Genomic DNA, 14,413 nt, shown 5'->3' with positions numbered 1-14,413 from the left:
ATTTTTTATTTTGTAGTAGTAACGATTGAACCCAGGGCTCATGCATGCTGAGTGTGTGTTCTATTATTGCACTATACACCCAGATAAAAATAGGAGTGCCCCCTTGTCAAGAAACTGCATCAGGCAGGTGCTGGTGGCTCACACCTGTATTCCTAGCTATTTAAGAGCTATTTAGGAGGATGAGATCTGAGGATTGCGGAACAAAGGCTGGGAATGTGGCTTAGTGGTAGAGGGCTTGCCTAGCATGTATGAAGCCTTGGACTCAATTCCTCAATACCACATAAACAGAAAAAGCTGGAAGTGGCGCTGTGGCTCAAGTGGTAGAGTACTAGCCTTGAGCAAAATAAACTCAGGGACAGTACCCAGGGTTCAAGCCCCAGGACTGGCAAAAAACAAAACAAACAAACAAAGAAAAAACAAAACCAATGGAACAGAAAAGTCACTATAGACTCTCATCTCCAATTAAACACTCAAAAATCGTAAGTGGAGCTGTGGCTCAAAGTGATAGAACACTACCTTGAGCAAAAAACCTCAAGGAGGGGCTGGGGATATGGCCTAGTGGCAAGAGTGCTTGCCTCGTATACACGAGGCCCTGGGTTCAATTCCCCAGCACCACATATACAGAAAAACGGCCAGAAGTGGCGCTGTGGCTCAAGTGGCAGAGTGCTAGCCTTGAGCAAAAAGAAGCCAGGGACAGTGCTCAGGCCCTGAGTCTAAGCCCCAGGACTGGCCAAAAAGAAAAAAAAAAGAAAAAAAAAAAAAAAAACCTCAAGGACAGCACTCAGGCCGAGTTCAAGCCCCACAACAACAAATAAATGAACACATCTGAGTTATAGACAGGTACAACACAGAAAGCACCCTAATGTCTCCATTTATCCACTAGCTCCCCCTGCTGTTCATGGAACAAACACGACAGTAAGTTTTTCTATCAAAAGTCTTCATAATTTGAAGGGGAAGTAAGTCAAAAAACCTTTAATCTCGAAATGAATCACCATGGCTTCCTCTCCTCCCTTCCGTTCTTTCCCTTTTGACAGGTCTGTGAGTTCATAACAGAGTTTCAACTCAAACACCAAGATAAGAATTTCAATTAAATTTTTTAAAACAAACACACCCAAGTTTACGTAAGAAAACTTTTTTGGAATAGTACATGGACAACTAGGCCCTTCAAAAAAAAAAAGAAGCTTGCAAATCACACACCAGATTAGGGACTACCTCTCTGAATATATGAAGAGCCCCCAACTGGGTTATGATGGTTCACACCTGTAATCCTAGCTACTCAGGAGGCTGAGATCTGAGGATCACAGTTTGAAGCCAGCCAGGGCAGAAAAGGCTATGAGACTCTCATCTCCAATAAACTACTCAGAAAAAGCTGGAAGTAGGGCTGTGGCTCCAGTGGTAGAATGCTCATCTTGAGCAAAAGGAGCTCAGGGACAGTGCCCAGGGAAAGGAATAAAAAGGGGGTGGGGGTGGTGATTTTTAACTCATAAGTGTTCCAACTGAATATCAAAGGAAAGTCATATACTTTCTCTCATGTGAAATGTTAAAAAAAATTTCTTTATTATTATTTATTATTAAACATCAGCTTCAACTTATAGAAGATGGCTAGTCACCCCTGGAGAACCCACCCTCTCTCCTCCCCCCAGGATTTTTGATCAGGACGTTTTCAAGGACATCCTCTCTTCTCTCTTCAGCACAAAGCCAAGCAGAAGGAATTCAAGGCGAAGGACCACACAAGCCTGGTTCCGAGGCCACGGCCCTTCACTGCCCAGGTCCTGAAAGACTCTTGTTCATAAACTGTCTCTTCACAAAACAAGTCCACCACTGGGGGGGGGGGGGGGTGCGGAGAAAGAGGGACAAAATGCAGAGCCAAGGTCAAATCAGTGCAATTTCAAGGGAAGGTCAGAACTCACATGTGTTTAGTATTAGTCCAGCAGCTGTTATAAACAGGTCTAGACTCACAGGCCACTCAGTGGGGGCTGCTCCATGACAGGGTGTCTGCTGAGCCTGGAGTTCCATCCCCCATGGCACCAAAACAAAAATGATCACACCAGGTGCTAGTGGCGCACACCTATAACCCTTGCTCCACTACTGACACATAAACACAAACTACAACAACACAACCCTCCAAGTGCTTAAATGTAACAGAGGTCCCTGTGGCTACTAATAGTTTGACTACATACCCAAGACATCACACACTAAAAACTTGTTCTCTGGCTCTCCCCTGCCTCACTTATTTTTTGTCAGTCCTGAGACTTCAACTCAGGGCCTGGACACTGTCCCTGAGCTGCTTTTGCTCAAGGATAGCACTCTACCATATAAGCCACAGGACCGCTTCTGGCATTTTGTGATTAATTGGAGATAAGAGTCTCATGGACTTTCCTGCTGGGGCTGGCTTCAAACTATGATCCTGAGATCTCAGCCTCTTGAGTGACTAAGATGACAGGCGTAAGCCACCGGTGCCTAGCTCATTTAAATTGGGCTCATCAGATGCAGTTAGTTTGAACCCATTACAGGTCAGGCAACACTGGCCTATAGAAACCCCAAGTCCTGGGCTGGGGATATGGCCTAGTGGCAAGCAAGAGTGCTTGCCTCCTATACATGAAGCCCTGGGTTCAATTCCCCAGCACCACATATATAGAAAACGGCCAGAAGTAGCGCTGTGGCTCGAGTGGCAGAGTGCTAGCCTGGAGCAAAAAGAAGCCAGGGACAGTGCTCAGGCCCTGAGTCCAAGGCCCAAGACTGGCCAAAAAAAAAAAAAAAAAAAGAAACCCCAAGTCCTTGGACAAGTTTGCTGGGGGCAACGGGACATAAGGAGATCTCCCAAGTTCAGAGGCACAAGGGGGACCTCACCTTGCTGGGCTTATCATTCTGGGGGTCAAACACTTTGTCACAAAGGCGCAGTCCCGTCTCCTGGCGGAGCTGCTGGAGGTACGCTCGCATCACTTCTGCAACAGAGGAAAACATGGCCTTGAGAGCAGTGCACTTGCCTGGATCCACACTGAATATGAGAAGGCAGTTGTGCCCCTGGTTTCCAGTCTCTACTCACTTCAGCTCAGAGGCTCTGGGGACCTTGCTTGCTGGCCAGTGCCCCAGGGCCCCCCTCCCGGGCTACTCCCAACCCAGCCGCAAAGAGAACAGTGCCCCGCCCTCACCGTCCTCCTGCTTGGTTGCAGGTTTGGCATAAATGGCATTCAGGGGAAAGCCAGGCTCTCCGGGGATGGGGAAGTTGGTGATTCCCAGCGTGTACATCTCCTTTTCTCCTTGGCTTCTGGAGTTGCACTAGAAACAAGATATAGTGGGAGAACTCAGCCTCCAAGGCGCAGGGCAGCAGCACCCAAGCTAGAAACAGAGCTTCCAGGCTGGGAATATGGCCTAGTGGTAAAAGTGCTTGCCTCATATACATGAAGCCCTGGGTACAATTCCCCAGCCCCACATATATAGAAAAAAAAAGGCCAGAAGTGGCACTGTGGCAGAGTGCTAGCCTTGAGCAAAAAGAAGCCAGAGACAGTGCTCAGGCCCTGAGTCCAAGGCCCAGGACTGGCAAAACAAAAACAAAAACAAAAAAACAGAACTTCCAACCACAGTGTCTGTGCCTGCATGAAACCTGGCAAATCCCACAGGCCAAGCAGTGTTCAAATACATAACATCGTACAATGGAATTACAGAAGCCAATGATGCTGAAATACAGTAACAAAAATTAAAAACAGAATGGAGGATATACATGGGTTTGGGTTGTTTTTTTTTTTTGCAGTCCTGGGGCTTGAATTCATGGCCTGGCACTGTCTCTGAGCCTCTCTGTGCCCAAGGCTAGCCCTCTACCACTTGAGCACCATTTCCAGCCTTTTCTGTATATGTGGTGCTGAGGAATCAAATCCAGGGCTTCCTGTATACGAGGCGAGCACTCTACCACTAAGCCACCTACCCAGCCCTACATTGTTTTGTTTTGTTTTGTTTTTACTTTACTATTTTTTTGGTCAGTCATGGGGCTTGAACCTCAGGACTAGGTGCTATCCCTGATTTTTGTGCTCAAGGCTATAATATTTTGAGCCACAGCACCACTTCCAGTTTTCTGGTGGTGAATTAGAGATGAGTCTCAGACTTTCCTGCCCAGGCTGGGTTTGAACAGTGATCTTCAGATCTCAGCCTTCTGAGTAGCTAGGATTACAGGTATGAGCCACCTGTACCCAGCTTTTCGCATGGTTTTTATGGAGGCACAAAATACCATGACTGTAGAACTAAATCTTGACATAAGGCTGGGAATATGGCTTAGTGGCAAGAGTGCTTACCTCATATAGATGAAGCCCTAGGTTCAATTCCTCAGCACCACATATATAGAAAACGTCCAGAAGTGGTGCTGTGGCAGAGTGCTAGCCTTGAGCAAAAGGAAGCACCAGGGACAGTGCTCAGGCCCTGAGTTCAAGGCCCAGGACTGGCAGAAAAAAAAATCTTGAAATAGTGATGTGAGTAAACAAATTTCAAAACATCTCCAAGTCTACTGCAATGTGAACACACCCTGAATTCTGCAAGAGGAAAAGCCAATAATGGTTCTCAACAGCTCTAAACTACTGTCTACACTAGTGATTGAAGTAAATGTAGACTGTAGGGCTGGGAATGTGGCTTAGCAGTAGAGTGCTTGCCTAGCATGCATGAAGCCCTGGGCTCAATTCCTCAATACCACATAAACAGAAAAGGCTGGAAGTGGTTCTGTGGCTCAAGTGGCAGAGTGCTAGCCTTGAGCAAAAAGAAGCCAGCGACAATGCTCAGGCCCTGAGTTCAAGCCTCGGGACTGGCAAAAAAAAAAAAAAAAAAATTAGACTTTAAAGTGAATGCAAGCTTTCCATCTTGAAAAAAATAGATGCCAAGCCCCTATAACACCATGGTCCTTTCTTTCTTCATGTTAGTCAACTGCACCATGAGGTCAAAGAACTACATGCAGCTGAGAGCTTATAAGCCTAGCTATGGGAGGCAGAGAAGCCAGCTGCGGCAGTAAAGTCCATGAGACTCTCATCTCCAATTCATCACCAAAAATGCAGAAGTGGAGCTGTGTTTTAAGTCAGTGCTAGCCTTGAGTGGAAAAAGTTAAAGGACAGCGCCCAAGCCCTGAGTTCAACCCCCAGGATCAGCACATATACACACAAAAACCCCATCCAGATTTCCAGACCAAGCTCCAAGTAGAGGAATCACTTCCCCTCGCCGCTATGGTCTCGACCAGTCCCAGCGGCTGGGAGTGGAGCTTGCTTTCCTGATGTGTGATGCTTGATGTTTAATTACCTTTTGGAGTTTCTTTAGACACTCAGAAATGTAGAGAGTTATATATATCAAGGTCCTATCAGCTTCATTCTGCAAGGGAAAGGAAGAACAACAGTCCTGGTGAACACAGATTCCTTCCCATGTTGTCTTTTGATTGTGTACTGGAACCTGCCAGCCTAGGCCAGCCCAGTCCAGGCGTGGTTCACAAAGCCCCATACCACCGTGCTAGCTGGGCGTCCCAGCTTCCATGGAGCTGTGCGGCTGCTCGGGACCCTCATTCGGTATGCCGGAGGCATACCAGATGGCCAGCTAATGTTGGTAAGCCCTCTAGAGGATCTGCTCATTACTCAATAGGAGGAAGCGATTACTCCGCATGTGGGGTGCTCTGCAATAGCACCCTGAGTCTAACATCTTGACCCAATCTGGAAACTCCAAATCAGAAATGGTCAACCTATATAAACAAACAACAACAAAACAAAAACATAGCCTGTAGGGCTCTGGGGCTGAGGACTAGTCTTATACAAGCCCAGGCAGGCACACAGTAGGGCTCTATCACTGTTAAATACATGAAGACCTATCTGGACCAGAGGTTGGCAGGAAATATCTGGTGGCTCTGGTGGGACGCATGGTCTCGGCCATAACTCTCTAGTAGCTGTTGCTGAAAGTAGCTATAGACAGCATATCAACAAATGTTCACGGCTGTGTTCCAATAAAACTTTATTAACAAATAGTGGCCATGACACATTTGGTCAGCCTTTGGTTATGACTTTGAAGGGGAACAAAAATAATGTAATACTTATGCAGCCAAACATTTAGGCACTGTCTTATTCTGTCTTATTCATTCTGATGGGGATACTATCTTCCTGTGAAAATGAAGCTAAATATTATAAGCTCTGTAATTTACCTTAATTTCATAGTTTTTGAAGAAGACATTGGCCTTAAAGTAATAGATGGCTTCATCCACAATGTCTGTGTCTTTTGCTGAGCAGGACATAAGGAAGAAGAAAGGAAGACATTACCCAAATGTAAATCCTCAACTCTACAAAAGGTATAAATAAAATACACCCAGGATTGAATGTCAAGAATCTGATAGTTAAGCTGAAAGGTAGCTACAAAAATACCGTCATCAAAAACTACTTCTAGGCCCGGAACATGGCCTAGTGGTAAAGTGCTCGCTTCGTATCCATGAAGCCCTGGGTTCGATTCCTCAGCACCACATATATAGAAAAAGCCAGAAGTGGTGCTGTGGCTCAAGTGGTAGAGTGCTAGCCTTGAGCAAAAAGAAGCCAGGGACAGTGTTCAAGCACTGAGTTCAAGCCCCAGGACTGGCAAAATAAAACAAAAAACACAAAACACTACTTCTAGAAAAAAATGAGTAAGCGCTTTTTTGTCTTTGTAAAAATTACACATGCTCCAGACGGGTGCTGGTGGCTCACACCTGTAATCCTAGCTACTCAGGAGGCTGAGATCTGAGAATCATGGTTCAAAGCCAGCCCGGAAAGGAAAGTCTAAGAGACTCTTATCTCCAATTAACCACCAGAAAACTAGAAATAGTGCTGTGGCTCAAGTGGTAGAGCTGAAGAGCTCAGGGACAGCACCCAATGTTCAAGTGCCACGAACAACAAAAATTTTAAATTATATATATATATACATATATATGTTGAAATAATAATAGAAATTCAAACTGCCACCTTAAATATCACTACCTAGAAACAACTTTTTTGGGGGGTGAGGGTGGGGGGCATCAGTTATAGAGCTTAAACTCAGGGCCTAGGCGCTGTCCCTGAGTTTTTTCACCCAAGGCTATTGCTCTACTACTTTGAGCCACAGCTCTACTTTTGTTTTTCTGGTGGCTACATTGGAGATGAGAGTTTAACCGACTTTCCTGCCCAGGCTCGCTTGGCACTGTAATTCTTAGATCTCAGCCTCATGAGTAGTTAGTATTACAGGCATGAACCACCAGCACCAACCTAGAAACAACTACTATTAACATTTAATGATTCTCATTCAAGACCTCTAGATGCTTGTATGAAAACAGACTAAGCTAGGTTAGCTTTAATGAGTTTAAAAAAAAGAAAAAATCTCTAAAGGAATGCAATATACTTTTATGTGAATTTACAACCTGTAGTTTCAGGAGAAAGCACTCTTGGTCATTTAGGGACATGTTGGGTTCAGATGTGTATCTTCTTTTTTTTTTTTTCTGTGTGAAAACTCTGACTTAAATATACTTGAACAAGCTGTTTGGTGAGACTAGTGGCTGAGAAATCCCAGAAACACCGCCGTGACAGAGACAGCTCTCTTTGCTCTGGCAAAGTTTTGCTCTGTTTTTCATTTTCGTAAGGTCATAATCACAGAGCTTGATATCTGGCAGCTGGTTCTAGCAACACCAAGACAGTTATTCCTACATTTGTCCATGAAGGCTGTCGGGAAAGTGAGCCAGCCCTGGCCGTTCCTGTCACAGCAGAGATGAAAACCCTGGAGCTCGGCTGGGCTCTCTGCAGGCCCCTCTGCAGGTCAGCAGTCTTCAACTCCGGATATTCACCCACTGAAGAATTCCATCCCACCCGCCACTGTGTTCCCTGTGATCCATTTTCTTAGAAAAGAAAGCATCCTCCTAGGATGCAAGTGTTTGTAAGATCCAGCTAGTTTTTTTCTAAACACGACAGGAGGTGATGGATTCTGAACCCAGAAAAGTGCCTGGCATACACCAAATGCTGAAAGAAGCTGGCTAGAGGGGAATCCAGAGCCGGGGGGGAGGGGGGGGGGCGGGGGGCGTTCCCCTGAATGATTTCTTTTTTTTTTTTTGGCCAGTCCTGGGGCTTGGACTCAGGGCCTGAGCACTGTCCCTGGCTTCCTTTTGCTCAAGGCTAGCACTCTGCCACTTGAGCCACAGCACCACTTCTGGCCATTTTCTGTATATGTGGTGCTGGGGAATTGAACCCAGGGCCTCATGTATAGGAGGCAAGCACTCTTGCCACTAGGCCATATCCTCAGCCCCCCTGAATGATTTCTTAAGTCTCACGGTCCCAAGGACTCTAGAACTGCACAGACAGGCAGAAAAAGAGTAATCCAAGATAGGACTGAGGTACAAATGGCCCTGATTTGATAGCCCTGTGTCTTCTAGGCTTTCACACCACAAGTTGACAACGATAACTTGTACTTACTCTCTCTAGGGGCAGGTCCTTTGAACTGACTTCTGATGGGCAGCAGTGCCATGTTGCCAATGAGCTTGGTGTCTGGGTCCATGAGAGAAGAATGGTAGGCCTGCGGTGTCAAGCCAGAAAGAATAGAGAAGCAGAAAAGAGATAATAGGTGTCACTGGATCACACAAGTTTACAGCCTTCCTCCAGAAGAAAAGAAAAAAAAGCAACCTGCCCAAGGTTAACCAGAGGAGCAGGGGAAGGGATGGGAACAGTGAGGCAGCAGACCTGGCTCCTAACAGATTACAAAAACCAATTACTGGCCAGAAGCAGTGGCTTATCCCTGTAAGCCCAGCCGCTCAGGAAATGGAGACTGGGAGGACTGCACTGGAGGCCAGCCTGAACAAAAAGTTATCAACACCTCATCTCAACCAATAGCTGAGCATGACACCTTATGTTTGCCATCTGAGCTATTAGGACAGCAGAAATAGGAAGATCATGGCCCAAAGCCTAACACTGTGAGGTCTTCAGTTCACACTCAAGTTTCTCTATCTCTCTCTCTTTCACACACACACAGAAACTCAATAGTTAAATTTGGATTCTGCAATCTGGTTATTAAACATGACCAGTCTCAAATATTAAATTATGTAAACTTACATTAAAAACTATATATTAAAAATAAAGATAAGCCAAGTGTCAGGTGGCTCACGCCTGTAACCCTAGCTACTCAGAAAACTGAGTCAACCGGGGCTGAAAAGTCCCTGTGACACTCCTATCTCCAATTAACTACCACAAAACTGGAACTGGCACAGTGGCTCAAAGGGGTAGAGTGCAAAAGAGGTCAGGGACAACGCCCTGGCCCTGAGTTCAAGCCCCACAATCAATCAAAATAATAAGACTTGAGCCAGGCACTGGTAGCTCACGCCTGTAATCCTAGCAACTCAGGAGGCTGAGATCTGAGGATTGCAGGTCAGAGCCAGCCCAGGCAGGAAAAGGCCAGGCAGGAAAGGCTGTGAGATTCTTATCTCCAATTAACCACCAGAAAACCAGAACTTAAGTGGTAGAGTGTAAGCCTTGAGCTGATGAGCTCAGGGACAGCGCCCAGGCCCAGAGTTCAAGTCCCACGAATAACAGCCAAAAAAGTAAAAAGACATACTTATCACTTCTCAATTTTTCAAAACTGTATTTTTTTTTTATTACAGGCATGAGCTACTGGTACTTGGCTCCTGTATTTTTTTTTAAACTAGGTTCTTAGGATTATTATTTATGGGCTAGGAATATGGCCTGGTGGCAAGAGTGCTTGCCTCCTATACATGAAGCCCTTGGTTCAATTCCCCAGCACCACATATATAGAAAACAGCCAGAAGTGGTACTGTGGCTCAAGTGGCAGAGTGCTAGCCTGGAGCAAAAAGAAGCCAGGGACAGTGCTCAGGCCCTGAGTTCAAGCCCCAGGACTGGCAAAAAAAACAAAACAAAACAAAGATTGTTATTTACTTGTTTTTGTGGTAGTGGGGTTTGAACCCAATGCTTGCTCTTGCTTAGCTTGCTTGCTTGCTTGCTTGGTGTTCTACCATTCGAGCCACATATCCAGCTCTGCTTTTTTTATTTTGGAATCTAATGCCCTTTCTGTCCAGGCTGGCTTTGGGTTGTGATCCTTTAGCTCTGATCCTTAGCCCCTGGAATAGCTAGGATTAAAGGCATGAGGCACAGCACCTGACCATAAGCTTATTTGTATGTTTTCTACCTTTACAGTGGAAATGCTCTCTCTGGTGGGAAGGGAACAGGCATTGCTACTAAATCCCAGTGAAGTGACATCACCCTGGTGGGGGCAGGAAGAGGAAGAGGTTTCACCACGGAAATAGGCAAAGATCACCTGAGTCAGGATACCTGCCCTACAGCTAAAATAAGATTCCAAGTAGGAGCTTTTCTGGTCAGTCATTTCCTGGCTTTATGTCTTTAGCCAAGACATCACTCTTTTTCTGGATCTGTGGTGATGTGTGTGTGTGTGTGTGTACATATATACTGCCTTCAGCAGGTTAGACGTGCCAAATGAGGGGAAACATATGTAGGAGAGCAATTTGCACACTGATTTCTATTTCTGCTTTTTTAAGATGTCTGGCTTTTTGGAAGACAACATTCCCATTCACATATTCATTCATTCACCAAATGATTACTGAGCACCTTCTATATGCAAGGCACATATAAGGCCAGTAATGTGCCTAGGCTCAGAGAAATTTCAGGATAATGTGGAAAGCAGATAAAGTAAGTAATAATCACAAAGTAAGTCCAGGGTGCTCTACATGCAAATAAAGCAAGCGGAGGACTTTATAGTAGGATCCAGGCTTGATATTTCCCTTTCCCACTAGTGTGAAACCTTGTACAAGCTACTTAATTTCCCTGGCCTCCATTTCTCCTTCTCCAAGACAGGAGCAACAGTGGTATCTACTTGATGAGGTCATCGTAATAATTAATGACACAATTTACAAAATGTGTAAAGCTAAGTAAGGCTTGCTGGTACTGCTCAGGAGTCAGAAAGTAACCGTGGTATTCATACAGTATAGTTATAATTGTGGCCTGCTCCTTTCTACTCCATGTCGGCCACATCCACAGCAGCCTCCATGCTCCCCTGGCTTTTTATCACAAATGGTGCTAGCATTTTACATGTTTACTGTTTGCCCACTAGAATGAAAACAGTAGAAATTGGGCACTGGTGGCTCATGCCTGTAATCCTAGCTACTCAGGAGACCGGGATATAAGGATTATGGTTCGAAGCCAGCCCGGGGAATGGACTTCCATGAAGCCATTATCTCCAATTAAACCAAAAAGCCAGAAATGGACGGGGACACACACACACGGACACACACACACACACACACACACACACACACCAGTAGGCAGTGTGCTGGGCAGGCAGTAGATGCTCAGCAGCGTTTGTTAAACCACCCCTTCATGCACAAGCAAAGCAGAAATGGTGATGGCTGTGGGAAGCTAAAACTATCGTCGTTCTGACTCCCACTTGGATACACAGGGAATGGGGGTGCACCCGAAGCCCGGCGCGGCCGGAGGGCAGGGGCCCCGGAAGCGGCTTCTGACAGGGTACGGGACGAGAGGGAAGCGCTGGCCCGGGTAAAGGGGAAGCTGGGCCCTGGGCTTGAGATGAAAAAAACTGCCCTCAAGACTCCGGGGACCCAGATGTCCTGGGGGGCTGGGGCGGGGGACGGGGAGAAGAAATCCGCTGGGCAGGGGAGCACGGGGCGGGGGCCGCCACCACTTCCCCAGCCCGGGTCACGGCCCTCAGCCCGACGCCCCCCGAGCCCAACGCCCCCGGGCCGCCCCGACCCCCTCTGGTCCCCTCTCCCCTGGCCACCGCTTCCTCTCTGGCCTCGGCCCTCTTCCGCCAATTGCGCACACGACACCCCCCCCCCACACACACACACACAACGTCGCTCTCCCGGGCCCCGCCGCCTCCGCCCGGCACCCTGGCTCGAGTCCTCACCGGCATCTCGGCGGCACCCAGGTGTCAGAGCAGAAAAGAACCTGACTAGACCACCGCGCTTCCGGCCTGCAGGGCTGGGCGGAGTGGGCGGAAGTGAAACGGAAGGGGCGGGGCTAGACGGAGGCAGAGCTTCCGGCGGCAGTGGCTGCACAGACCTAACGGGGCGCCAGGGGCGCGCGCACTAAGCCGAGGCTCTGAGTTTGCGCATGCGTAATATGCTCGCGGCGCTAGGGTAGGTTTGCGGTTTGCAGTCCCAGTAATGAACTCGTCTCTTTTTGTACTGGAGCGCCAACGGGGGACCTCGTGTTCTCGCTTGGCTTTTTCGCTCAAGGATGAGGCCCTTCACTTGAGCTCCACCTTCGGCTTTTTGCTGGTTAACTGGAGATAGGAGTGTGTCATCAACGTTTCTGCCCGGGCTGGCTTCGAACCGCGATCCTTCACCCAAGTGAAACTGGGATTACCGAACCATTGGCGCCCAGTCACACTTTTAAATCTAAGTCTCATAGCACTCCCCTGCTGCTGAAGTCCTATGATACTTTTAGGTTACATGTCGTGTTTCTCCCATTTCCACATCCATGTTGAGGCAAGAACCACCATGGAGACGGAATGTATTCATGCTCATGCCTAAACCCATGTGGTTACACACTGAACATACGGTGCGTTTCCCTCCCTACCACTCTCCCAATCCGGTATGGTTTGTGTCTTCCCAGGATCAGACAATCATAAAGACGAGGCTCCACTAACCACAGGCCATATTGTCTCTAAGGACCCACTGCTCCATTTTACACAAATAATGGAGCAAAAAGTTCTAATCCGGGGCTCTGCTCAAGGTGCCAGCATGTCAGGTTTGGTGTCCTGGTGCCATGGTTTTGCCAATCCCTCAGTAGGTCCACTCCATCCAGGAAAGCCTTATCAGCTCTGAACATCCCCAATGCACAACTGTGGTTTCATTACGCTTGTGAGGAGTCATGGCAGGTTGCCTTTCTTCCCCTCTCTAGTAGCAGTTTCTAGCAAGCAAGGCTCCAGGCTGCCTAGCACAAGACCAAGGTGGCCTTGGGAGCAGTTGTATCAGATCCTGGCTAGATACCTGACTCCCCCTAGCCCAGCCCTCAGGCAAAAGCTGCTGCCACACCTGGGCTCCTTTCACTTCTGCCATCAAAATAGACCGAAAGCACACTGCAGGTGTGCTTTTTGCTGTCTTGGCCAAAGAATAAAAATTTTGTCTGAGCTGTGGGGGTTTAGAGGCTTGACCTCCATAGCTGTCAGATGAGCTCCCTGTGGTGAGCTTGACAATCTGGCCTTACTTTGACATAGCCTGGCCTCCAGAAGGCGCCACAGGATTGTCTATTGACTCATTCACCAGAGCCTCTGTCACATCCCACATAAATCCCAAAAACAATTCAATGCCGCCAGAAGTTAAATTATTTCGTTTGCATTTTGGTGTGTTTATTACAGAGACCTTTTAAATGTTCAGAGACTATAAGCCAAATTTCTGAAGAATCACTGCCAACGTTTAGATCTTTGGGAAAATTTGCCTGTTTAAATACTGTCTGTTTAAATACTTGAAATTCTGCCCCAGGAACAAAAAGTGCAAGAAAAAGTATTAAAATGGATAGACCTAGCACAAATTATATTAAGTAGAGAAGCCAAGCTTAGAGAAAAAAAACAACACACATCATATACAGACATGATACATTAGACTCTAAGCATTCACACAGTGGGACTAAAGGATACTCTTAGGAGTGACAGAAAGGCACAATGCCTATGTGTATCTGATCATACGAAATCATGTTTGTCAAAATGAACTCCAGGAAAAGCAAACAGGTTTTCTCTTTTTTGCTTTTTTTCTTCCTTTTTGTTCTGTACGTTTATCTGTCTTTGGAAGTATAAGAAGATGCATAGAAGGAGACAAGGGTGAAAAAAATGCAGCAATGGTCTCACTGGACAGTATGTTGAAAATGAACTATACAACTGTGGTAGAGATGGGAGAGAAAAACTGGGTGAGGGAAGAGGTGACATTGTCCAAAAAAAAAATGTCCTCTTTACCTGATGCATATAACTGTAACCCTTCTGTATATCACCTTTATAGTAATAAAAAATTTTGCAGAGTGAATATGTTAGCTATTTATTTAGTGCCAGTACTAGGACTTGAACTCAGGGCCTGGGTGCTCTCCCTGAGCTTTTTTGCCACTTGAGCCACAGCCCCACTTCCAACTTTTTAAAAGTTTATTGCAGAGTCTCAAAAACTTCTTGACCAATGCTGGCTTTGAACCATGGACAACCTCAGATCTCAGCCTCTTGAGTAGCTAGGATTACAGGCATTAGCCACCAGCACCTACCTGGCTTTAGATCTTTTCAATTTCTTTCCTATATGTACACATACATTTCAGTTACACTTACAACATACACACAGATGTATATGTATATATTTGATGGTACCAGTGTTTGAACTCATGGCCTCAAGCTTACTTGACTTGCTTGCTTAGAAACTATGCCTCCAGCCCAATGTTTTACTGGTAAATTAGAA

At 46.5% G+C, this 14,413-nt stretch overlaps 1 protein-coding gene across 1 annotated transcript; it reads right to left on the bottom strand.

Annotated features, from left to right (window-relative positions):
• Positions 1 to 1,535: 1,535 nt before the first annotated feature.
• Positions 1,536 to 11,998, bottom strand: Arpc3 (actin related protein 2/3 complex subunit 3). Its single transcript, XM_048342971.1, has 7 exons — positions 11,887 to 11,998; positions 8,415 to 8,514; positions 6,155 to 6,231; positions 5,272 to 5,340; positions 3,153 to 3,279; positions 2,851 to 2,945; positions 1,536 to 1,821 (listed from the first exon to the last, which is right to left on the bottom strand). Exons 1-7 carry the CDS (start codon positions 11,890 to 11,892, stop codon positions 1,759 to 1,761), a joined length of 537 nt encoding a protein of 178 aa, XP_048198928.1. The 5' UTR covers positions 11,893 to 11,998; the 3' UTR covers positions 1,536 to 1,758.
• Between the last annotated feature and the right edge of the window lie 2,415 nt (positions 11,999 to 14,413).

This window comes from Perognathus longimembris, chromosome 3 (genome assembly GCF_023159225.1).
Source record: "Perognathus longimembris pacificus isolate PPM17 chromosome 3, ASM2315922v1, whole genome shotgun sequence".
In the NCBI taxonomy this organism is placed as follows: Eukaryota; Metazoa; Chordata; class Mammalia; order Rodentia; family Heteromyidae; genus Perognathus; species Perognathus longimembris.
The sequence above is the reverse complement of the archived record's forward strand: the minus strand, read 5'-3'. Positions and strand labels throughout refer to the sequence as shown.

Excerpts from the sequence above, each read along its gene's own strand:
- Arpc3 (XM_048342971.1), bottom strand. Across the intron at positions 3,280-5,271 it reads GTCTAAAGAAACTCCAAAAG|TGCAACTCCAGAAGCCAAGG; the intron begins GTAATTAAACAT and ends TCTTGTTTCTAG. Across the intron at positions 2,946-3,152 it reads TGCAACCAAGCAGGAGGACG|AAGTGATGCGAGCGTACCTC; the intron begins GTGAGGGCGGGG and ends CCTCTGTTGCAG.